This window comes from Zonotrichia leucophrys, chromosome 14 (genome assembly GCF_028769735.1).
Source record: "Zonotrichia leucophrys gambelii isolate GWCS_2022_RI chromosome 14, RI_Zleu_2.0, whole genome shotgun sequence".
Classification (NCBI taxonomy): domain Eukaryota; kingdom Metazoa; phylum Chordata; class Aves; order Passeriformes; family Passerellidae; genus Zonotrichia; species Zonotrichia leucophrys.
The window spans coordinates 3,292,077-3,315,954 of NC_088184.1; the positions used below are offsets into that span (position 1 = coordinate 3,292,077).

The 23,878-nt window shown below is 46.4% G+C and overlaps 1 protein-coding gene across 3 annotated transcripts in view; it reads right to left on the reverse strand.

Annotated features, from left to right (window-relative positions):
- GSG1L (GSG1 like) overlaps positions 1-20,404 on the reverse strand; it is a 55,304-nt gene extending 34,900 nt beyond the window's left edge. For 2 of the 3 annotated variants that reach the window (XM_064725674.1, XM_064725675.1), the window contains exons 1-2: positions 19,598-20,344; positions 4,260-4,307 (exon numbers count right to left, since the gene is read on the reverse strand). In XM_064725674.1, coding sequence (XP_064581744.1) covers positions 4,260-4,307; positions 19,598-19,898 — 349 coding nt within the window. In that variant the 5' untranslated portion in view covers positions 19,899-20,344. Of the gene's footprint in view, positions 1-4,259; positions 4,308-19,597 lie in introns of all 3 variants that reach the window. The other variant, XR_010442006.1, reaches the window with a different exon arrangement.
- Between the last annotated feature and the right edge of the window lie 3,474 nt (positions 20,405-23,878).

Consider the following 23,878-nt stretch of genomic DNA (forward strand, 5'->3'; position numbering starts at 1 on the left):
AGTGTGCCAGCCTCAGTGTCCTGGTGGGACACCACAATCCCTTGCTGAAAAAATCTCCCTTTTCTTCATCAGGCAGCAAAATATTCAGCAGAAACAAAACTTTGATTAAGTTCTGTGGAGAATATCCCAGAAGGAACTGAGAACTGAAATATCAGGTCCAGCCTACTTTGACAGCTCCCTTCCAGCTCCTTTTGGAAATATTTGCTGTCTTACTGCTCATGTCTGGAGTGAAAATTAGAGCACTTTGTGGGCCCCAACATCTGCTCAGTGAGAGCCCTTTAAAAGCCTGGCCACTGTAACCAGCTATTGCTCTATCATTTTTATCAATAGCAAATGTAAACTCTCACAGGAAAATGTGGGGTTTTTTTCCCAGTTAATATCTACCATCATGAAGCTGATTTTGCTAAGCAGCTTTGGCACTAAGAACCAGCAACAGCTAATAAATTCAATGTTAGGCTTATGAGGTTCTGACAGATTGCTGGCAGCTGCCTTAAATGCAGGAAAAAGCTCTCCTAGTGTGGGTTGGAAATGCTTATTTATACCATACTGTGGGTCTGTTTGCCCCAAATTTTGCTGCCTCCTTTTAGTAGATGTCATTGGTGAGATATATGACAAGGGTACAATAACTGATCAGAGATGCATTTCCCAGCTACACTGGAGATCAGCACTAATGCATAAAGACAGGAAGCTCAGCCATAAAATATGAGATTTTTACTGGAAGAATTTTCATTTATGAATGCAAGGTTTGTGGTGAGGATGTGACTAGACCTCATCATGGATGGTTTTATTTACTGTGAGTTTTTATGGTAATCCTTTTCTATATCAGAGGATGTTAAATAATCTGCAGGAGTTTAACACCACCTTGCTGTTAATTGGTGGTGGACCCAAGCAAAGATGGGCTGTGCAACTGCACTGAGTGTGTTCATAGCACGTCCTAAAAGTTGTCTTAAAAGTGAAGGATGATGTGCATGGGCTTCAGGAGCCTCTGTTTAGCTTAGAAGTTGGTCAGACAGGGATCCTCTTTGGGCCAGGGAAAACCAACTAAAAGGAAAACTTTGGGAAACCTGAGTCCTCAGCTGCAGTAATGGAGAGACATTGCAGAGACATTTGAGATAAACAAAATTGCAGAGACATTTCAGATAAACAACCACATTTTGGTGGTAATGATGCTAAAGGATATGTACAGAAAGTGAATAAGTTGCAGTCTCATTGTGAAGCTAAGTTTAGTCCCAAATTTCCCAGTTACATGATTGCCTGTGAAAACCACAATGTTTGAACTGAACTCAAATTTGCTTTTCACTGTATTTCATCCTTTCTCATTGACTTGGACTGGCTGGAACTGAGGAGTTGATGAGCCTCTGCCCATTAAAGTGAATGCTTAGTGAGGGGATGAAGAAATTGAAGGAATGGGAATTTCCTTCTAACTGGAAAAGAGCAGATTAAATCAAGACATTAAAGAATTGTTCAGTGAAAGTAAATCAGGCATCAATTTTCTCTTCACATGTGGTGAAAGTAGCTCTGGAGAGTACAAGACTGATGGTGAAAATTTCAGATTAACCATGTTGCAGAGTCCAACTTGATGTACAGTTGTGGAATTTATTCTGGTTTTGTTTATGAGTCTGATGGTCAGCACTTTCCATCTCTAACAAAGCATTCCCCTCTCTTTCTGTCAATATGCCTTACAACTCCATAGAAAGTCTTCTGAAATAGACAGAATTTTCTTCATAACACTACACAGAAAGAGCCTTCCTTCCTCAAAAAAAGAAAAACAGAATCATCTAGAAATATGCACTGACATCATGCAACAACTCTAAAATTCTCCTGGAAAAAAAAAAATGCTGACAGCATTTCACACAACCAAAAGAAATCCTGAAAGTAAAGCACTAAATGCTGTTTTGGAAAGTGTGTGGGTGATGCCACCAAGCATTCTGCAAGTTCCAGAGAAAGGGGATAAAGCAGGAACCCACCCCAGTGCCTTTAGAGCAGGCACCTTGAGCCAGCTCTGCTCTGTCTGCTGGAGGGGCTCGCTGTGCCCACAGCCCTGGCAGGGCAAGGCAGGGACGTTCCCTTGTCCAGCTGAGGTTCCCTTGCCTGGCTGAGATTCCCTTGCCCAGCTGCCCTTCCAGCTCCTCTCCCAGCCCTGTCTATTCCATCTCCTCTCCTGTGTCTCTCCTTCAGCACCAGTCCCACTCCCATCCTTGGACAGAACTTTCTGGAACTTTGAGATCCTCATTGCTGTTTTGGGAGCTGCACTAAAAAGCACAAAATACCCCAGTGTATTACAGCAAAGTGCAGCTTTCAGCTCTGTGGCTCTGCCCTGCTCCTGATGATGCCTTAGAGTTTTAGCTTTTGTATTTTTCATGTATTTGTAATCCTGCAGTTTTTAGTGTGTAACTCCAAACTCCACACACAGTGTGAGCTGCTGCTGTCCCATTCTGGGCAGACACAACAATTCCTGTCCAGGCCTGGCAGTCAAGGACACCTCACTGCCTCAGGCCTGAGATGGAAACAAAAGTGAGCTGGGGGGAGAAAATTTGGGGTAAATGACTTCATTACCTGAATCTGTAATTGGAAGATAAACCCCCAATGTACAAATGGACCAAACTTATAAAAGTGTGAAAATCCGTGACCCTACTTTCATTTTGGGTGCATCCCCTGGGGAGCTTAATCTGCCCTAAATGTACCTGAAGGCCCTTCAATAAATAGAACTGCTTTTTATTTCCTTAATTCTGTCTGGTCTCTGTTTTTAGATAGCCCAAAAGGCATCACTGAGTCCTTTTGTCATGTTTTCTATCACAGAGTTTGTTTTCTGGTGGCTGCTGAGTGTTGAGCTGCTGGTTTTGTAAGAGCCTTTGTGCCCCAAGGTCCCATTTGTGTGTGTGAGATTTAACTGGGAGCCCATTAGCGACACTAATCCCAGGCTTGTTCTTCCCTTATGTGCATAATTTATTTGGGTTTGCTTACAATGAATTTCACAGAGGCTCTGTGGCTGTTTCTCTCCCTGCAATATCCCCCTGCTTTATTAGCAGTAATTGCCTTTCTTCCCATTTTCCAGTGGATCAGCAATTCAGGCAAATTAAGGGAAATTGTTCCTTACACCACTTACTGCTGCTCCACCAAGCCTGAGGAAGGCACCCTGTGCCCAGAAGGTTTTGGGATTGTCTCAAGTGACCTGACAAAATATATGGGGCATCTCATCAGCTGGGACCAGGATGGGCTCAGTTCACTTTAACTGAGCTCTATTGAGCATTTTTTTCCACTTATAGATTTTCAAAATGAAAGAAATCTCAATGATCAATCGAACTTCAATACCAGGGTGAGGAAAATGGTTGCAACCTGCTTCTGTGCACTTGAGTATATACATTTTCACAAGGGTAAACCAACCAAAGAAGCATCTGGATGACTCCTCCTCACAGAGAGATATTTTGCTACTGTGACTGTATTTTTCTGACCATTAATATCTTCATGGCTTGAGGAGACCACACAGCATTTCCTGCCTCACTAGAGGAAGAAGGGAAATGTCTGTCTGTGGTATTTGTAGGGTCCCCAGGATGAGGTGAAGAGGTGAAGACTAGGTGATTAGTCTGACTCCATGTTCTTAGAAGGCGAATTTATAATTATTATATTATATTATATTATATTATATTATATTATATTATATTATATTATATTATATTATATTATATTATGCTATTCTAAAACTATACTAAAGAATAGAGAAAGGATACAGACAGAAGGCTTAACAAGAATGATAATGAAAAATTTGTGATTGACTCCTCAGAGTCCAACACAGCTGATGGTGATTGGTCATTAAGTAAAAACAATTCACATGAAACCAATCAAACATGCACCTGTTGGCAAACAATCTCCAGCCACCTTCCAAAGCAGCAAAACAGGGAGAAGCAAATGAGATAATATTGTTTTTTCTCTGAGGCTTCTCATCTTCCCAGGAGAAGAAATCCTGGCGAAGGGATTTTTCAGAAAATATGACAGTGACATCTGTCTTACAACATAAATAAATATTTTCTTGAAGAAAGGCATCTGAGTTAAGATCAAATAAATGACAGACCTGCACAAAGTGAGCAAACAGCTGTCACAGAGCCTTGGAGCTTGTTCCAGCTGCCTGTGTGTAACATGGATGGCATGTGGGTCCCTGTGTGCTGGGGGATCCTGCCTCCCCTGGCACTCAGGTCCCACAGGACACAACACTGATGCAATCTGTAAGATGAGAGGAAACAGCCTTGGCTGTGTGCTCTTACCTTTTTCAGAAGCCGGGGCAAGGTCAATAAAACTTCGACATTTTTCACCTTTAAAAGAAAAGGATTGTTTTAGGAGACAGGAGTGGGTTGGTGTCGCTCTGCCTCCTCTCTGTGCCTGGGGTTCCTGCCCTCACTCCCAGCCCAGTCTCTCCAGGACACTGGGGACAGACATTCCCCTGTGCCCAAAGGCTGCACTTCCCTTGGGAGTGCAGGAAATCCTCCCTTGCTGGCTGAGCCCCTGCTGGGCCAGTGATGCTCTTCCCCAGCTCTGGCTGGGGTGACACAGGGGCCTCAGCAGCTGGCACTGGCAGGGCATGGGCCCCTCTCACCCACACTTTTACCTTCTCATCACCACACGATGCCTGTGCCCACCCAGAGTGACCAGAGCTCCCAGTGCTGGGGCACTGCACAGGCACAGAGCTCTCCATACACAGATGTGACTGAGTCCAAACCTGAAGCACAAAGAAGCTAAGGAAATGTATAAATGTTTTAAAAATTTGTTTCAAAAGCAGGCAAATGCCTTGCTCTGAGCACCACAGCCTGTGCCCCTCCCTGTGCTCCACTGTAAATTAAATTTTCTCTGTTTAGGACACCACCTTGCCCTTGCAGGAGTTCTTGAGGAGTTTCTGAACAGGAGTTGTATCTTCGGGTGGGCGCTTTGACCTTTCTTTTTACTTCTTCAGGTAACCAAACATTATCAAATAATTCCTCTGGCCTGGGTGCATCCCTCTACCAAGTGTATGTGTTCCTTTTGATCTGAGATGCTCCAAGGAGTGCTGGCACATCTGCCAGAGGTCATGGAATAAAGTCCATTTTGCCCTTTAAGACTGTAATTGATGCAAAGGCAGTTATAGGACTAGGCTGTTTTATTTTTTCTAAATTAGCTTTGCTCATTTTTAATTACAAAGTTCAAAAGACTAATTTAGGAAAGGTGAGCCATTAAAAAAGAATAAACAGTGAAATGCCACAGTGATGGTGAAGTCAGTGTATTTTTTCCTATTTGTAATTCAGTATACATAAAAAGCAATATAAAGTGTTCACCTTTCTGGTGTCTTTGCTGGCAAGATTGAGATAAATGCAATCATTCAAATGATAGCTGTGCTGACATAAGAATCTATTATTTTAATGCTATTATTTCTTCTTTTTATTTACTTTTAGCAGTGTTAAATCCATGCTAAATACACTGAGAGGTGATGTGTACCTAGTCAATTGTCTAAGTAGCTATAAAAGAAAAGGTTCACTTGACACTGACATGCACATTTTGATTTGTCCAGGGGAAGGATTTCTGCTCTGTGAGTCCAGAGGACAGCCAAGAAAAGGAAGTGACACTTGGCTTGCCAAAGCACCATCTCTGTTTCCAGATACAGGGCAGAAGGAATGTCAGTAAGTTTTGGGGCAGACAGATGGAAAGATAACTTCTGGCTCATAGAAATTACCAGCCCTGCACATTTCCTGTTCAGAACAGAACATGATTTTCCCACCCAAATTCTGAAATGCTCCAAGGATGGTAATACCCATCCCTTAGTGACTCAGAGATGGATTTTCTTCCCACTCTGGTCCACCTCTGGAAAAGTGTTTCCTGATACCCAACCCAAACTTCGGTAGCTGCTCTGGCATCAGTGCACTCATCCTTTGTTTGCTTGTAGGGCCAGAAGAAGCCCAGCTCCCCCAGGTTCTTTACTTTAGGTTTCTGACCAAGAAATCCAGATAAGTAAGTGGACTGTGAAATATACTAAGGTGTAAGCAGAAAACATTCTCATCCAGAGCCTCTGAGTTTAAGGATATGAGGTTTTTCAGGAATTTTATTGACATAAAATCAAGGGAATATAGGGAGAGTGACCTCTAGATTGGGACTTGATATAAGCAGATTAAACAGGATTTTTCATTGTAGCCATATGGATATGTGGTTTGGCTCTGGTTTTTGTGGGTTTTTTGTCAGATGTAAGTTATTACTTTTATCACAGTTTTATTTGAACCTGACTTCAGGCTGTCTCTCACTGATCATCCCTCACTTGTGTTACAGGGAATCCAAAGCCATATTACTGGAAACCTTTAACTAACACCTGGCTCTCCAGATTGTTATCCCAAGAAAGGCAAAGGGGAATGGCCTTTGCTACTGGAAAATGTGCACAGGCTGCTCTGAGAGCTGGTGGTGCCTTTCAACAGAGGCTCTGAGTTACCAGAGTTTGGCTGCAGGACAGAGGAGAGGGAGGTCACAGGCTGCTGGGAGGAATGAGCATCCTCTTCCTCCCTCAAACTGAGCCTGCCCAGAACACCATCTCTCCCTGTGGTGAGGCCTCCAGCTCAAATAACATGGACAGAAAGTGCTGGAGTGCCCAGAAAAAGTCCTCTAGGAGCCATAGCAAAAAGAGTGGCTGGAGACAGAGAGGATCCTGATGCCACCTCACTTTCAGTGGCTGATTGTGCCTGTCTTGCTGCTGAAGGTCACAGTAGGAGCTGCACAAGCAGTTCCTGACTCTTCCCTTTGCTGTTCCTGCTGCTGGAGCACTGGAAAACCCTCTTCCATTTTCAATGGTAGCCACTGGTGGTATTTATAAAGCACAGTCACACTTGCACATGCAGACATGCATCTCGCTGAGAACTGAAGATGTCAGCAGTGCTTTCACTGTTCCTCTTAGGATTTATTCTAAGTTATTTTTGGGTATCTTGTATAACTGATCTCTTAAGCCCTCTTAAGTTTAATTTTAGACTTGGCAGAGTTTATCCTGCTGTGCTGTCCTTTTCCAGATGCATCTTCTCCCCCTATCCATGCTCCTGGAGAGTCTTTAGAGAATATACAAAAGATTGTTCAGAGAAGCAACAAGAAGAGTCTCTGGGATTCATCCCCTGAGAGCTCTGCCCTCCCCTGTTTGTGGCTGTGATCCTGACAGGGAAGGAAGCCAAGGAGTGACCTCTCCTCTCCTCACTCAAGCAGAAAGAAGAGGTGGGACCTGGCTGGAATTATTCTCTGCACTTCCCCACAGGAGCAGCGGCCATGAGCAGTGCTCATGGGGCTCTGTGGAGCTCAGCATGGACAGGGAGATGCTGGAGGCTGAGCAGAGAGGGCTGACCAGCACCTGAGCAGCCATGGGAAAAGCATTTGGTACCAGCTTCTCCTGAGGCTTCCTGAGGGTGAGGTAAAAACATCATCTGTGCAAGTCCCTGCAAACACACTGCTCCTAATCACACTGACCCTGCAGGGGCTCTGCTGGGCCTTCCCAAGGAGGGGACATGTCACAGGATCTGCAGGACTGGGAGCTACCAAGAGTCCAAAGTTTATCTGTGGCTAATGATTCCTAATTAATTAATCCAATTCTGTATATGTGCATGTCTGTGAGTGTTTGTAGCTTGCTGGGGAACTTCAAGCTGGAGCAGCCAGAGAGTGGGAGGAGACACATCTGGAAAGACTGAGCTGGTGGGTGGGGAAGAATGTTGAGGCTGTGTGGGTAACAAATGCAGAGCCCATGAAAATATCTGAGGGACCCCCAGTGGGATGGCCCCATGAATCTGCAGTGGGAACAGGTGGAGGTGTTCCAGCAGGATCTGCAGAGCTGGGCAGGCAGAGGAGGAAGAGGAGGGAGTTTGGTGCTGAGGGTGGCGTTTCTGTGGGTGCTGATGAAGGCACAGCTCTCTCTGACACCTCCCTTTCCCTGCAAGGTGGAGGAGCTCCATCACCTGCCCCACTGAAGGGTCAGTGTCACACACACAGGGACAGCTGGGGCTCTGCTGGAGGCAAATCCTCACCTTCCCAAGGCGGAGCTCGAGTTCAGCTCCTCTCTAGCCTGACAGAAAATCAAGACAAACAGGTCCAAAGAACCATCAGGTCCCAGGGTTTGCTTGCTCCAGGGCCCTGCCCTGCCCTGCCCACCTTGTGGGTACATCACACATGCCTAGCTGGGGCTTCCACCATGGAATTCCTGGAATTCCTCCTGGTCCTGTGGAATTAGAGAGCTGCACAGGGCAGCTGAAAGGCAGGTCTGGGTGCACAGAAATTGGGTCTGAACTCCAGCACACAGATGTTCACCCAAGCCCTGTGTGCCCTCTGCCTTTAAGCCTTTGGGAGACCCACACTCTACTCCTTCTTCCACATAAAAGGTGGAGTTTGTTTGCTCCTATTCTCAGAACCTCGCACAGCCCAGGAGCCTGGTGGTTTAGATTGGAAATAAGGAAGAGGGCAGAGAAAGCATCAAAAAAGCACTTCAAGACAATATTCTGTTTCTAACATAGCTGTTGTCATAGCAAAGAGCAGAATTTGATGTTCTGGGTCCTGCTTATGGGTCCTGCATTAGCGAGTTCTTTCCTCTCTGAGCCAGGGGAAAATGCCTGATTAGTAATGACAGCAGCAAAATAAAAACAACCCTGAAAAAATCCTACTTTGTATGTCTTGCAATGACACGGTTTGAAAATATTCAAGTTAAATAAATTGACTTAAAAGAAATCTGGTAGTTCTGGCTGAACTCTGTTATAACTCTGCTTTTCATCTCGCGAAAAAAAAGAAGAAAGAAAAGCTGTCTGTATCCACTTACTCTGCATAAAATTTTACGAGTTCAAGAGTGCAGTTATGATGGAAATTTAAATGATTAAATTTCTTTTAAACAACATTCCCTTTTAGTAACACCCTGGCTCCCAGCCTACGACAGACAAGGTCCCCTTTTTTTCCCACTAGGCCCTAACACATCTTTATCTCTCCAATTATATCTGGAGTCATGTGATTCTGATGAGATCCCACATCATCTACTGAGAGTAAAATCATTGTATTTGTCTAAAAAAAGATATAACCCTCCAGGGATCCCAGCCTAGATGAGGTTGAGGACTCCAACACAACTTCAGTGAAAAAAAGCACTACATGAGGGAAAATACAGGTTAATAGGCTCACTCAAACTGAGCTGGATCAGATTAATTACCAACTGAAATATGAAAACTTTGTTTAAAATCATCTCAGAGCACTTAATTGACTTTTTTTTTCCCCTAACAAAAAATTGAGTGCTAATCAGTAAAATCAACATTTTCCAGTTGACCCTGTTGATTTTGCTGAAGCGATATTTTCTTCTGGAAAATAAACAAGCTCACACAGAATTGCACAAAAATATGTCTTGAACTACGCAGATAATTATTTTCTCTTCCTCTGACAGCTGCCACTCATCGCTGCTGCCCATCAACATTTTTTCTACCTCTAAATATCTTGAGAATTTGCCCAATTTCTCAGGGATTACTCACAGCCTGTACTGCCTTTGGGATTGCTTTTAAACCTGAATGTTGTGCTGCCGTTCTCCTTCAGCAAAACCCAACCCCTTCCAACTTCCTACGTCTCCAAGTGGGAAAAATGCAGAGCTTCCCACTTTTCCATTTCAGGCGCGGTGCGCTTCTCCTCATTTTGCACATTCCCGAAGGAATGTTGCTAATTTTACCCCAGAGGTCCCATTCCCACGGCGGGGTTCCCTCCTGGGGGGTTGGAGCAGGGAAGGGCTGTGCAGGGCAGGGAGTGTGGGCAGAGCTGGGACTATGCCATGGCAACTGCTTGTTCCAGGCTGCAACTCTTCCCTGATGTGAAAAATCTTCCCCAGCATCTCAAAGCAAACATCTCCACGGGCTGCTCTCAAATCATGTCTAATTGAAAGCCAGCCAAGTCACAAGATTCAGCTGATTATCTTGGTAAGACCTGGAGGATGTGTACACACATCCATCATTTGGAGAGCTGGGAAGGAGGTTGGGTTTCCAAGTGATTGTGAAAATCGGGGGAACAGCAGTGCTGAGAGAGGTTTTCAATGATTTTGGTGTCAAATTAGAGCTGACTTCATTAAATCAAGGAGCTCTGAGGTGATTTAAGCTTTTGAAGCTGTACAATGGGAAGGGGAGGGTTTCACCTGCTCATCCCAGGGGTGACACATTGTGCTGACCCTGAGCCAATGTAAATATGCCAAAGTAAAGTAGGTATTGGCAGTCCAGGATCCCTGAGACACCCAGCAAGCTGGGAAAGACAGTCCCCAATGCTCTTCACAGAGATGTAGCTGCTGTCTGTCCCTCACTGTATGAAGTCTTTCCTTCTCCCATCCTCCTGTGCCTGCCCTGGCTGCTCTTTGGGTTGGGATTTCCTGTTTTTCCAGGCAGGAACCCCTGGCTTGGGGTATGGAAACAGGAAACTTCAACCTTTTCTCCATGACTTTTAAAGGCAGTGAACTGCACCACACTGGAAATGAATATCCAGTTTTGGAAATCAAGTGACAAAAAGTTGTGTTTGCATTTCCTCTTGTGAACCTTATTCCCAAGCATGTGCCCAATAAATTTGAAACAAATTTCTCATTAGTGTTTTTTGTCTGCCTGGGAGATGCACAGTGAAATCATGCTGAATGATGAAGTTTTTTTGGTCTCTCCAAACCTAGTGAGTCTAAGCATGGTGAAATGTCTCTACCTAACTGAATTTCCACATTGTGAGCATGCTTTGAGTCCTTTTTGTAGCCAAATGGAAGGTGGAACACAGGCAAGTGGAAACATGCAGAAACAAGCCATGTCATTCCATAGTAATTACACCTGCTTCTTATTGCTCACTGGCTTTTGTATTCCCTCCCAAGCTACGTCAGCAAAGGCTGATGCTGCCTTTTGGTTCAGCAGCAAGAACACTGATGTCACACCAATTTGTGGCTGACAGAGTTCCAGCAGCCCCATTCCCTGCCATCCCAGTTCCAGCAGGGACAGAGTCAGTTTGGTTCCTGCAGCAGGCACAGGGCTGAGTGTTGGGTTTAGGATGAGAACAGTGCTGATAACACAGAGGTGCTTTGGGTGCTGCTGAGCAGGGCTTGCCCAGATCAAGGGCTTTGCAGTGCCTCATGCTCTGACACTCAGGAGCTGCACAAAAAGCAGGAGGGGGCATGGCCAGGACAGCTGACCTGAGCTGGCCAGGGGGATATTCCAGACCTTAGAATGTGATGCTCAGTGTGTAAATTGGGCAGAGTTTCCTGGGAGCTGCCATCACTGCTTTGGGCTGGGCTGGGCAGCAGTGAGCAGCTGCACTGTGCAACACTTTTTGGGGGATTTTAGTCCTTTCTCTCCCCTTTTCTCTATTTTTATTTATAGATATTTATTTATTTATTTATATATATATGTATTTAATATTTTATTTTATTACTTCTTGTTGTCGTGTTTTATTTATTAAGGTGTTCTTATCTCAACCCACTGGTGTTGCCTTTCTCTGGCTCTCCTCCCCAGCCCTCTGGGGCAGGAGTGAGTGAGGGGCTGAGCAGCACTCAATTATCAGCTGTTAAATCACAACAAACTGCACATCCCAATTGTGAGATCTGCCAGTCAGCCAGCTCTCCTAACCCCCCATAAGGAAAGTTTTAACATCAGGATTGAGTCTGGTGTAATTTAAAGCCCACGGGGGTACCAGAGTCATTGATCTTCCATCCCTTATGCATTTCCTCAGCCCTGAAAGCATCTGTTCATATTTTGCACTGACACTGGGGTAAGGCATCTCAGTTCCCTTTGAAATCTGGGACCTGTGTGTTAATCTTACAGCACTTTGAAGTTTATCCCATTTACAAGGAGCCACCAGAACTCCTCAGATGTTTCCTTTAAGGCTACTGGGTTAAATGGCTGAGAACAGACACATCCAAACACATGAGGAACAGTAACACATCTAATAAGGAGTAGTTAGCTGCCTGGTCCCTTCCTTTGCTCTGTTGTGAGGCTCAGCCTGCAGGGACTTTATGTCCATGTTTTATGGATGATAGATGTTCACACAGCTAGTCTGCCCAGCAGGATCAGGAGGACCTAAAATCCAAAACTCCCAGAGCACCGCAGACACAAAATACCCCCAACATGCTATAAAAACCTGAATGTCTGCAATAAAGCAATCACCAGCACAGAAATCACAGCTATCATGTACCACAGGAAGGGAGCAAGAGTTCTCGTGAGGAACACGAATAAATCTGTAAATTCCTATGGCCAGACCTATCTCATCCTGAAAGCAAAATACCAGGGATTTGTTAGGAGGAGTTCACAAGTGCTGTTCTGCAATGGATCCTTCCCAGGCTGTTAAGGAAGGCAAAAATTTGTTACTCTCCCTGATATCTAGCCTGAGGGAGATTTCCCTTCTGATCCCAAATTAGATCATCAGTTTAATGTTCAGTGCATGAGCAGCCATACCAATTATCTCCTGAGCAGCTGGAATAATGTCAGCAGTGGCAGAGCAGCCTCCTCACACACTGCCTCCACCTGGAGCCAGTTTCTGCTGCTTTAGATTAGATTAAAACCTCCAGAAAACGTGATGGGCACCCAGTCAGCAGCTATTTTTGCCTTGGCTCCCACTGGCACCCAGCAGCCCCCTGGGGCAGGGATGTCACAGAACAGGCACCTCCTAAAACACCAACACATCAGCTATGCAGGACTCACTCCAAGCCTCCTCATGCCAGAAACACTCCTCTTCTCTCCTGCAGCTCTGCCTGGCACTTGGGAAGGCTCCATTTCAGCCCCTGGGTTTCCTTTGCTCACACTGCCCTCTGTGGAGGTGAGGTCCAGACACACTCTGCGGGAACCTGTCCTTGGATTGACACTTTCCCCCCCTCAATTATGAATTATTTAAGTAATTTTATTTTCTTTATCCATACATGTGTAAGGTATCACTACATCCCCTCTAGCTCTTCAGCCTGGTACACTACAGAACATCAGCTTTCTTTTCTTGAAGGAGATTCTCTTCTCCTTGACTACCTTGGAAATCCCACTGCACCTATTTCACCTTCCCCTTTTCTTACCCTACCCATGCACCGTGGCATTTAAAAAACACACTGATGTTGCCTGTGGTGCTGATTTTTCCCTAGAATAATCTCTTTTATATGCTCCCCACAGACATACACTGCCCCCCAACTTGGTTCTTATCCTCCCCCTGCAATTGGCACCTACCTGTGACCTCACAGAGCTTTAGGCCTTGGCATCTGGTGCTTTTAACCTTCTTTAAAATGTAATGCTGCTCTTACAACTCTATCAGGCCAGCTCACATTTTCAGTTATGCAGAAAAAAAAATCTCTCCTCTGTAATGCCAATATTCCCAGATTTTGTGTGGCATGTACGTAAGAGGCGCAGTCAAAGCAGGATTATTCTCTCCAAATTAAAACTTCTGTGTTGGGAATTGCAAGGTCTTAGACTGATTCTCTTTGGGCCAGTGAGGCAAACACATAATCCCAGGGCTCAGCTGATCCCACAGGAGGAGCAGTGTAACCTCCCAAGGAGTGCAATGAGGATGCTGATCAGTCTGGGCACAGACATTTGCTGATGGCCACGGGCTGGCTGCAGGATTCATCTCACCTTTATTTCTTTAGGTGACACAAATTGTATCCTTAGCTCCTTTTTTTCCCTAGATTTCTAATCCCAGCAATAACAGAATCAGTCCCAAAAGCAAATTTGAGGACAGCTGGAAACATCTGGTCTCCATTGGGATAATTCTCCCTTTTGTATTACTTGCCACAGTCTCCTTGTGAGGCTGTCCTTTAGTCAGTTTACAATCTATTTATCCCAATGATAATCAATAAAGTGAATCTGCAACACAGGTTGATGCAGAAGGTCTCTCTGCTCCACTGTCTTTGTGTTGTCTGCAATGACAGGTATTTAGGGAAGCCAGTGGCAGATATTTAGGGAAGAACAAAGGGGTGGGCACAGGGTGATTGTGCTCCTGTGCTCCCCTTGTCACACCAGATCTGCAGCAGCACTTTGGGGGTTGCTCTAAAATGATCCTGTCACTAACAGCAATGGAGGTTTGCTCTCTGGATCCATGCAATTCCCAATTTTGGCCTTCTCAACATTGCCTGGCAGGGAGCTCTGCAGGAAGGAGTACTTATTTTTGTGTTATGCCTTTTTGTTCTGGAATCATGGAAGCAGTCAATGGTGTGTGTTGTCTGAGCTTTGTCATTGTCACTTGATTCCCACCAATGGGACATCTCTGTGCCCTGGGCATTCTGTCCAGCCAGGAGCTCAGGCTGTTCACTGTGGAGCCTGCCTGCCTTTCCCTCTGTTCTCACCATCCTCCCCACTCTCTGCAGCTCTTCTGGAAAGAATTTTCAGTGGACATTCCACCAAATATTTTTTTGCAAATCCACAGAGACTGGGTCTAATCCATTACCCTTGTCTGAGAAGTGATTCATCTTGGTAAATGATTTACCTTTAATAAACCCATACCTTTGATAAAACCTATTTGTGGCCAAGAAATGAGGGCTTTCTCAGAAAACTGTCCTAAAATCCCTGGGTCAAGTGGCCTGTACAATTTTTTTCCACTTTTCTTTAAAGTAGTGATGTACAGATTCTTCTAACCCTGCATTTTCATGTACCAATTATTTCAACATCCTCAGATGGAGATTATCCTAGCCCCCTGGGTTCAGTTCCTCTAGCACTGGAAATTTTATCTTTAATACAGAGCTCTACCTCCTCCATTCCTTTTACCACTCTTTCCTTCCTAACAATTTAGAACCAGCAATTTTTACATTCCAGTCATGCGAATAAACCTGCCAGGTTTCAGTCATGCCAATTATATTGTATTTCTCGTAATCCAGCAAGAATTCCCAAGTCCTCTTGCTTTTAATTATATACTCACAAGGTACTTCTGCCCAGCCCCTCTCTGGGCAGCCACCTGTGGTGAATCACTGTGATGTGTGATTATCTCAGGGGCGGGGGACAGAGGTGCTGCAGAAACGCTCTGCAGCTGGCAAAGGCTGGGGCAACTTCTGGTTTTTACTGATTTCTGCAGGAGAAATCCAACTCTGCAGCTGAGAAAGGCTAGGACAGCTTCTGGTTTTTACTCATTTCTGCAGGAGAAACCCCATTCTGCAGCTGGGAAAGGCTGGGGAAACTTGCAACTTCTGGTGTTTATGGCACAGATTTACTCATTTCTGCAGGAGAAACCCCTCTCCCTGTCTGGTTTCTCCTCCAGGCACATTCAGGGCCCACACCTCTGACCCATTTTGATATTTACATCCAATCTAAATTCCACTCTCCCATTTCCTCCTTCAGGAGTAATAGGTGGTATAGAGCACACAAAGGGCTACAGGCCCCTTGCTGTCCAAAAAATTCAATCCAGACCCACAAAACAAGCCATGCATACCCATTCCTGCTCTGCTGATTTCTGGGGAGCTTCCTTGTTTATTTAATGGGACAGTACTGCTAAAAGGCTGCTGGGCAGCTGCTCTTCCCCTCTGGCTGTGGATGTTAATACTGAGCTTGTCTGTTCACTGGCAACTAAAGCAAGGTCTGAGTTCATGGGTTTTTCTATTAACATCAAAGCAAACACACAATTGAGCAAAACTGGCTGACTGCTCATTGCTTCCCAGCAACTCAAGCTACTTCCTACTCTCAAACTCCCCTTTAGAATTTGATATGCCACCTTGCCTACTTAATGTGCTAATTTTTTCATGGCGTGTGTGTTCTTGAGTCATGGAATCCACAGCAGGTTCACCACTGATGCTGGCAGTGCAGCACTGTTGTGGTGCCTTGTGAGGTGCCCGAGCACAGACCATGTGCGTGCAACAAGATACGTGCCCAAAGTCACATTTAAAAAGAAATTAAATGCTGGTCAGCTTGGCTCTGAGGCAGCTGGCCCTGGCCAAGGAGCTCACAGCCCAGGAGGAGGCCCCAGGTGCAGACCATGAGCAGCTCAGTCTGCAGAGCTTTATCCTCAGCCCCTCCTGAGGTTGGGTGTGTTGCTCCTACAGAAGGCACCTCCACCTCTGTGGCACCCAAAGCACTGAACCCACTCTGAAAGGGAGAACCTCTTTCTGTTAGACTGAGATTCAGCACACTTTTGAGTCAGAAATTGTGCTAAATAATTACAGGACTCCCCCAGCAATGAAATAGAAATGCTCCAGTCCCTCTTTTCCCAGAGGGGACTCACAATTACATTTCTCAGGTACTAAATGCTTTTTGAATTCTTGAGGTGTCCTAGACATGCTGGATAAAAATAAACTCTGGATTCACAAATTATTTCAGAAATAATCACAGCATTCAATCTCTGTTAGAGCTGTCAGTGGAAAGCAGAAACTGGCACCAAGAGGCAGGCACGCTCCACTGGGCTCTGCACAAAGTGGATGGCATGCTGCTTGCACCTCAGCCTCTGGAATCTAAATGCACCTTGCAGATAAACAGGGGCAAGGAGAAGACACTCAAAAATGTATTTGCTTGCTGCCTAAATGTCATTTTAAGGTGTGACTGAGTCCCAGCTCCTCCAGCCAACTGGGAACCTGGAATGCTGCTCCATCAGCCTGCTGGGAGCTGCTCCTGTTGGCACTGCAAGAGATGCTGTGTTGCAGCTGCACCAGTGCAGGGAGCAGAAAGTTTTGGCAGTGTGGCTGGAGGAGAGAAAAATCAAAAGACTGGTGGCTGGAGGAAGAATGTGGCTCATTGGTATGGAAGTTTGGAGGCTCTGGAGAGTTTTGGCAGTGCCATGATCACACAGTGAGTTCCTGGCATTCACCTGTGCCTGCTGGGATCCAGCACAGAATCACAGAGGGAAGGGACCCACAGGGATCATCAAATCCAGCTCCTGGCTCTGCACAGACACCCCAGCAATCCCACCCTGTGCCTGAGGGGGCTGTGCAGACACTCCTGGAGCTCTGGCAGCCTCTGTGCTGGGACCAGTACCCTGGGCAGCCTGTTCAGTGCCCAAACACCCTCTGGGGAAAGAACCTTTTCCCAATATCCAACCTAAACCTGCCCTGACACAACTTGAGGATCCTTGGACGCTGTCACTGGTCACAACAGAAGAGACCAGTGCCTGACCCTCCTTTTCCCCTCCTGAGTCAGTTACAGACTGTGATGAGGTCTCCTCTCACATTGCCTAAATTCAGACATCAGTGAGTCAGGGAGGCATTGGGATGGGATGGGAGCTGTGGGAATGGTGCTGGCCATGGGCTCTGGCCATATGTTCTGCTGACAGAGTGTGAGCCTGGGAGTGACTGGGGAAGGGACTTTGGAGCAAGGCTGCTGCTGCAGTCACTTCAGAGTGCTGCTGGTAGACCGTTAAGGAAGATGCCTTTGACAGTGTGCATCTGAGCTGGGGACTTGGGCTAATTGAATACACCACTATTTAACAGTATTAATAAAATGCTATTTAACACACACCCATGACTGTGTGACTTGTGATGCCTGCAGGACTGGGCTCAGCAGGTGTGCTGAGGGTGGGGATGAGCCTGTGGGGTGGATTCCTCACAGGATGGGCCTGTGGGGTGGATCCCTCACAGGGATGAAGCCTGTGGGGTGGATTCCTCACAGGGATGAGCCTGTGGGGTGGATTCCTCACTGGATGGGCCTTTTGGAGTGGATTCCTCACAGGATGGGCCTGTGGGGTGGATTCCTCACAGGATGAGCCTGTGGGGTGGATCCCTCACAGGGAGCTGGAGTGGGGCTGTCTGTGCAAGCACAGCCCTGTGCCTCGGGGCCCTGCAGCTCAGATAAATGATCATCAGTCAGGCTGCAAGAGGCCATGACAACACTCTGACAGTCTGGCATTCCAAAGCCATCAGTCTGAGTGAAGAGCTGTCGGGTATTTTATGTTGGCACTATTAGGGACAAATTTAGACCCGTGTCCATTACATTGTTCCTGTCCTTCCCAGGAGAAGATATGGTAAATCTGAAAGAGGCAGCTGTCTGTCTAAGCCAGTGTATCCCTGTACCTGCCTGGGTTATTTCTAAAGGTTGGTCACTCCTAGTCTGATAGCTGAGGAGTTTCAGATAAGAGGAAACACTCACTGAGCTGCTGTGGGGGTGTGGGGAGGCAGAAGCAAACCCTTCTCTCCTGCTTTCACCATAACTTTTTAAAGCTGGCTTCCAGCTCTCTCCTGAAATCACCCACTACAGCACAGCTTTGTTTACCCAGTACAGAATAGATCTCTGTGTTTCTCTTCTCCCACAGATAACTCACTTTTCTGAGTGGGCTAGAGTCACACAGTTATAACTTATCTCACACATAAATCTGGACTTGGAAGGATTTCAGTATGTGCCAGAAATATGGGCATCCTTGATCATGCCACCCCAGCTAAGATGCTCAAAAAGCCAGAGAGTCTTAGGCTGCTCACTCAGGCTGCTGTGGCCTAAGCTGATTCCCAAATCAGTAAGACAAATCAGCTTTTTTCCCTGTGTTTTTCTTTCCAACATCAAGAGTGTTGCTTTGGTGCTCTCATTTCAGCCTGGAGCCGTTGCAGTCCCAAGGCTGGAGTTCATGAACTTTCCTTTTTTAGCATTAAATTGAGTTTTAATAAGCAACTAATTCTGCAAGTACTCTCCTCAAAAACACCAGGGAGAATACACAACCCCTTGGGATGAAACAGGCTGAGAGCACTTCCCCATGTTTGCCCCATTTAATGGTGCATTTTAACAGAGAATTCTATCAATTTTACCAGAATTCTACCCCAAATTTCCCATTACCAGAGGAGCTGTGTTCTCAGAGACATAACACATCCATGGTTAGCTGTTCCCCTCTCCCAGCAGTGAAGGACCAACTCCCTGCTCTACTCCCAGGGCAGTGGCAGGATGGGATGGGATGGGAACAGCCCAGTGAGGAACAAGTGTCCACAACCCATCGTCTTCTACTGAGTCACATCTGCAAACTTTATTTTTCAGTCACATAATCTCGAAAAGAGCTCTTTCAAAAGCAGAGTGTGGATGTTAGCTCCAGCAGACAGCTCTGGGAGCAGGGGCTGTCAGTTTGCATCTGCTGAGACTCAACCCGGTCCCAGGGCAGCTGCCTGCCATCCACCCTCTAGTGTTTTATTCCTCGGCAAGTGCCAGGCTACAGCAGAGGAAATGAATGCACTGATAAGCTGGAGAGATGTCTTTCTGAGCGCTTCCCAGCAAGTAAATCGCTGAGCAGGGAACAGAAATGAGCTGTCTTGTGCCCGGTTGAGCCCTTTAACTGCATCTCTCTGCTCGATAACCACACACCCCAGGGAGGGCTGGCGGGCGGTCATTCACTTCAGGGAGAGCACAAAACAGGCAAAAGCTGGTAAAACCCGTGATGCTTGTGCTCTCCCTGCTCTCACCCCGCTGTCCTGGCGGGATTGCTGTGGGATGTGTGCCGGAGCAGCGCCGTGCGCTCGGAGCGCTGCCCGCCCGCGGCTGCAGTGCCCGCCCGGCGGCACCGCCGCTGCTGCTCCGGGGCTCGGCTGGAGAGCTCAGACCTGCAGCAGCCAGCGGGTAAACACGCGAACCCCTGCTCCCGCAGGAAACAGGTTGCTTTCCCGCAAAGAACTGTTAAACCCCTGCCTCTCTCTGCTCTAAGGTAGAGCTCGTCTATCCTCGCCGGTCGCTTATCGCGCCGAGGCGGACACAAAGCATCGCAGGCTGGGAGGAAGTTGTTTTATACTTACCAGCAGCATTGATATTTTCCTCACAGGAGTACCAGATCCCAGTGTGGAAATACCTGAAAAGGAAGCGGTCATCTCCCGTCTCCCAGCTGTAATGAACCACATTCTGGTTCGTCTCATTTGCAGTCTCATTCCCGCCGTAGTTGAGGCAGTTTGTCTTCTTCTCTTTCCCACAGCTCGGCTTGGGGACCCTCTGTGTGCCCTCACACCAGTGGGTCGTGATAAAAGCTGTTGTAGAGAAGAGGAGAGCCATCAGATTCAGACTCACTGCTAGCAGGGCTCTGCATCTTCGATTTGTCTTCATGGTAAATCCGCCCTCCCTCCCCCTCCTGCTGAGAGAAGAAGTCAAAGGGGTTTGTTTTATTTGGGAGAGGGGGGGGTGGGTTTCAAAGCCTCTCACGATTCAGAATCCAGTTGTCCAGGCATCAAAACTCTCAGCTTCTTCCAATCTGCTGCTGAAGCGGTGAAGGAAGCTCTGCAGCGAGACTCCCATTCTTCCCCCTTGACTTGAAGCCCTGCCTTTGTTGGTTAGAGCAGCAGCTGCCGGCGCGGCAGCGGGGCCGGTCCCTCGCAGCCGCGGAGCTTCAGCGCGCTGAGGGCAGCGGAGCGGCTCTGCCTGCCGAGGAGCCCCACAGGCGAGTGAGCATCTGCTCGGCCGCCGCACACCATCCTCCCGAGGGGCTCCGCAGCCTCCTCCGCCGGGAGACACCTGCAGGCTGCCGGGCTCGCCGTGCCCTGCTCCCGGAGGATGGGCAGGAGCGGGCAGGGACAGCTGCCACCCGCTGCCACCGCCGTGCCCGGCGCCGCTCCGAGCCCACTGCAGCGCGGCCGGCCTGCGGGAGGCGTCACGGCTCAGTCCCGACAAGAATTAGTGTTGTTATTATTAATGTTGTTATTATGTGGAGCTGCGAAAGGCATTTTTCGTGTGCCCCGAGGTAGAGATTCGTCCAGGAGGAGGAGGAGGAGGGGTGGAGTGGTACTTTAGCATTTCTGCTCTGAGCTAGAGAGGAGTAAATCCAGGGCTTGATTCTGCTTTCAGAATATTGGTGCAAATCTCTTTCTTCAGAGGCTTTGCTCTGGCAGCCCCAGAGGAATTTAGGTTTGAAAGTGTGTGATGTGTAAAACCCACATCACACACTTTCAAATTATCTTTCATAATATCAAGCAAAGCCCCTTGACCAGGCTTTCATTCCCAGACCCAGCTCGTGCAGATGTTTTGGTTGAAGTGGATCTGGAGGAAATTTTGTAGGTCCTGCTTTGTGCAGACAGACAGAGCTAATTAGAGCAAACCCTGGGCTTTATTTACCAGATGGCAATGCTGAGAGCAGGGAGCAGTTAATACTCAATATCCCATTTCCAAATGGAAGTGCATGGTCCTCTCACGATGTCCAGCTGGCTCGTAGAGTTTCTGACCCTCCTGCACATTGTTCAGAGCTCTCTGCTGAGTGCCTGGAGGAGCAGAGCACCTGGGGGTGGTGGAGACACAACCCTTGAGCCCTTGTGTCCAGCACTGAGGTGGCCACACTTGTCACTCAAGAGTTCTGTCCCTTGGTGGATGAACACACTTTTCTGTGGTGAAGAAGCTGTTGGTACCTTCTAAATGGGGTTTCCTTCCAGCCTAGTTTGGACTCCTTGCAGGGGCCTCTCAGAGCAGCCCAGCAGTGGCTTTCCCTGGAAATATCCACTATTGGAAATATCCAATATCCTGGAAATATCCACATAGCCAAGCAGGCTCACACTGACACACAGGACAATGCCCATGCACCCACAGGCAGAGCTGCTGCTGTGCTTGGCTGACAGAACATGGGGAGTAGCTCCTCCAGCTCCTTGAGAAAGCCAGGGAGGATGAGGTGAAATTTGTCCTCAAGGCTTCCAGGACCTGTTCCTGCCCTCCTGATGCCCCTCACAGATAGCCACAGAGCTCATGGCTCTTTTTGGTGCCTGTCCCAAATGTCTGAGCCCACCTGTTGATGACATTTCCCACTGTTTCTACACTCACTTGGCTTTGGTCATCTTTTGTTATAAATAAAATGGAAAGGTAATAGAAAAATTTTGTGAGAAAACTCACAGGGCTCTGTGAGAGCAGTTGTGACAGCAGCTCTGCAAGTTTGGTGGAATAATTTTGCACCCAAGAGGCTTTTCCTTGCCCACTCCTGCCTGTGCCTGGTGGGTGCCACCTCCTCACCTGAGTGCCAGGTTTTTCCTGTGCTCTGCACTGTCAGAATGCCTCTCCTTGTCCTGTTGGACTTGCAGAGCACCTCTCCCTGTCCCACCCCTTGCACCCAAATCATCAGCATTCTTTCCTTGGTTTTAATTGCAGGCAAGAAATTGAGGTGATAGCTATTCAGAGGACCACAGGATTATTATTTCAATTATTTTTATGTTTAGGACATTTACTCAGGGATGCATTTGTGGTGCTACTGTATCTCAGGGTTATCCACTTGCTAAGAGGAATAAACAAAGCACTTGAAACTTTGACAGAAAGCCTTCACAAGAAAGCTGGTGCTGTTCTTCAGGACTGTCTTTCAAGTGGCTGCCAGCATCTGAATCATCACACTTCTCCAAGTGTGAATATAGGTCTTTACAGCTCTTTTCTCACAAATTCTCTCTATCTGTTGCCCTGTGAATTGTGTTTGCTGGCCTGCAGCACCAACACCTGCACACTCTGCTTCTCCCTGTGCCCATCTCCCTGAGGGGTGGGCATCCAAGACTTTTGTTTTCTGGGATAATTTTGTCCTAAATACTTCTTACATTTTGTTTTTACTTCTAATCCTAACCAGATATTTCTATTTCTGTTCCTCCTTATCTTCTTCATTCTTGTTTTTCAGATTGGCAGAGCTGTTGAGAACTGACATGGTGACCTGGTGGCAGTAAATAAAAAAGCAACCACAAAATAAAGCAGAAATTTGGTTTGTTTTGTGATACAGAGCTTTTAGAATCTTAAGCATTTTAAAAAACCGAACAGAAAGTAAAGTAGGCTCAGTCAGAGAATCTTTTAATAAGAATAATTTTCTTTTTCCTAAAGGAAACCAGGTTTTTTTTTCATTGTTAGGATTACTTGAGAAGAAGGAAACTATTCTGTGCTATGCTCATGCTGTAATACTCCAATGACTTCTCTTTATATAATCTCTGTTTATCAGATTTGTTGTGTATAAAAATGGAAAGATCATGCATATGTTGCAGAAGGCAGTTCAGCTGCCTGGATTAAGTAGTATTTATGTGGTATTATCTTTGATGATAACTTAGAAGGGCTTGAATGCTACAGAGATGTAGTTTTCAGGTTGTGGTTACAAGAATCTTTAAAAACCTTTTTGCAGTAATGACTTTTCTCTGATGTTGTGAGAAAAATCACCTTCCCAGGTTATAGTAACCCATTTTCCTTTAGTATTTCTTATAAGATCAGTGTAAATTGTTATTACTCAGTGTTTACTGTGTACAAAAACAATTTGGCCGGGAGGATTTAAAATAATGATAGCTTTTGCAAAAGGAATCTTTCAATCAGGCTCTGTTTTTCACTAGTGGAAAACAGAGGCACCATTCACTGAAGTGAGAGGAAGCCCTACTTTTGGGTCCTCTGGTGCTGATGGGGACATGGTGAGCTCAGTCTGGGTGTTTATTTGAACCAGCAATGTCAAATGCATGGGATTATATGCTGGATTTAAATCAACATTTTAAACCCCCTATAGTTTTATTTAAATTTTCATTTCTTACGGCTCTCTCCTCCTGGGTTTCCTCATGTGTTTATTTTGTCCTTTTCAGCTGTCACTGGACTGGATTTCCCAGCTCTTCCTGCCACTTTGGACTGGACCCCTCCTGGCAGCTCCTCTTTGCTTTTCCTCAGCACCACAGAGCGACAGCATTCACCTGTTCAATTAATTTGTCTTGCAAATGGCTCAAAATCTCCTTTTCTGGTTGGAATTTCCCTCCCTTGACATAAAACTCTGCAAAGCTCATCTTTCTCTTGCTCTCTTTCCAGGATAAATATGAATTATTGGTGTGCCCCCAATGCACCTCCCCTGTCTCTGCTCTGTCCAGCAAAATGGGAAGTTTCTCTTTACCTCAGTCACTTAACAGGTTTTATTTTTGTATTTGGAGAAGAGGGCTGGGATGGAAATGCTGCCCATATTTCCCCAGACTGTGTTATTACCCAGCTGTGAAGTTTGTGTTCTCTCCACCCCAGACTCAGGCTCCTTTTTGCCGTTTTCACCCCAGTTTTTATCTTTTCCTCAGAGCTCTGGCCCCAAGCAGTCTGTGTTCAGCAGTGATGCTTGGCACTCTGAGCAC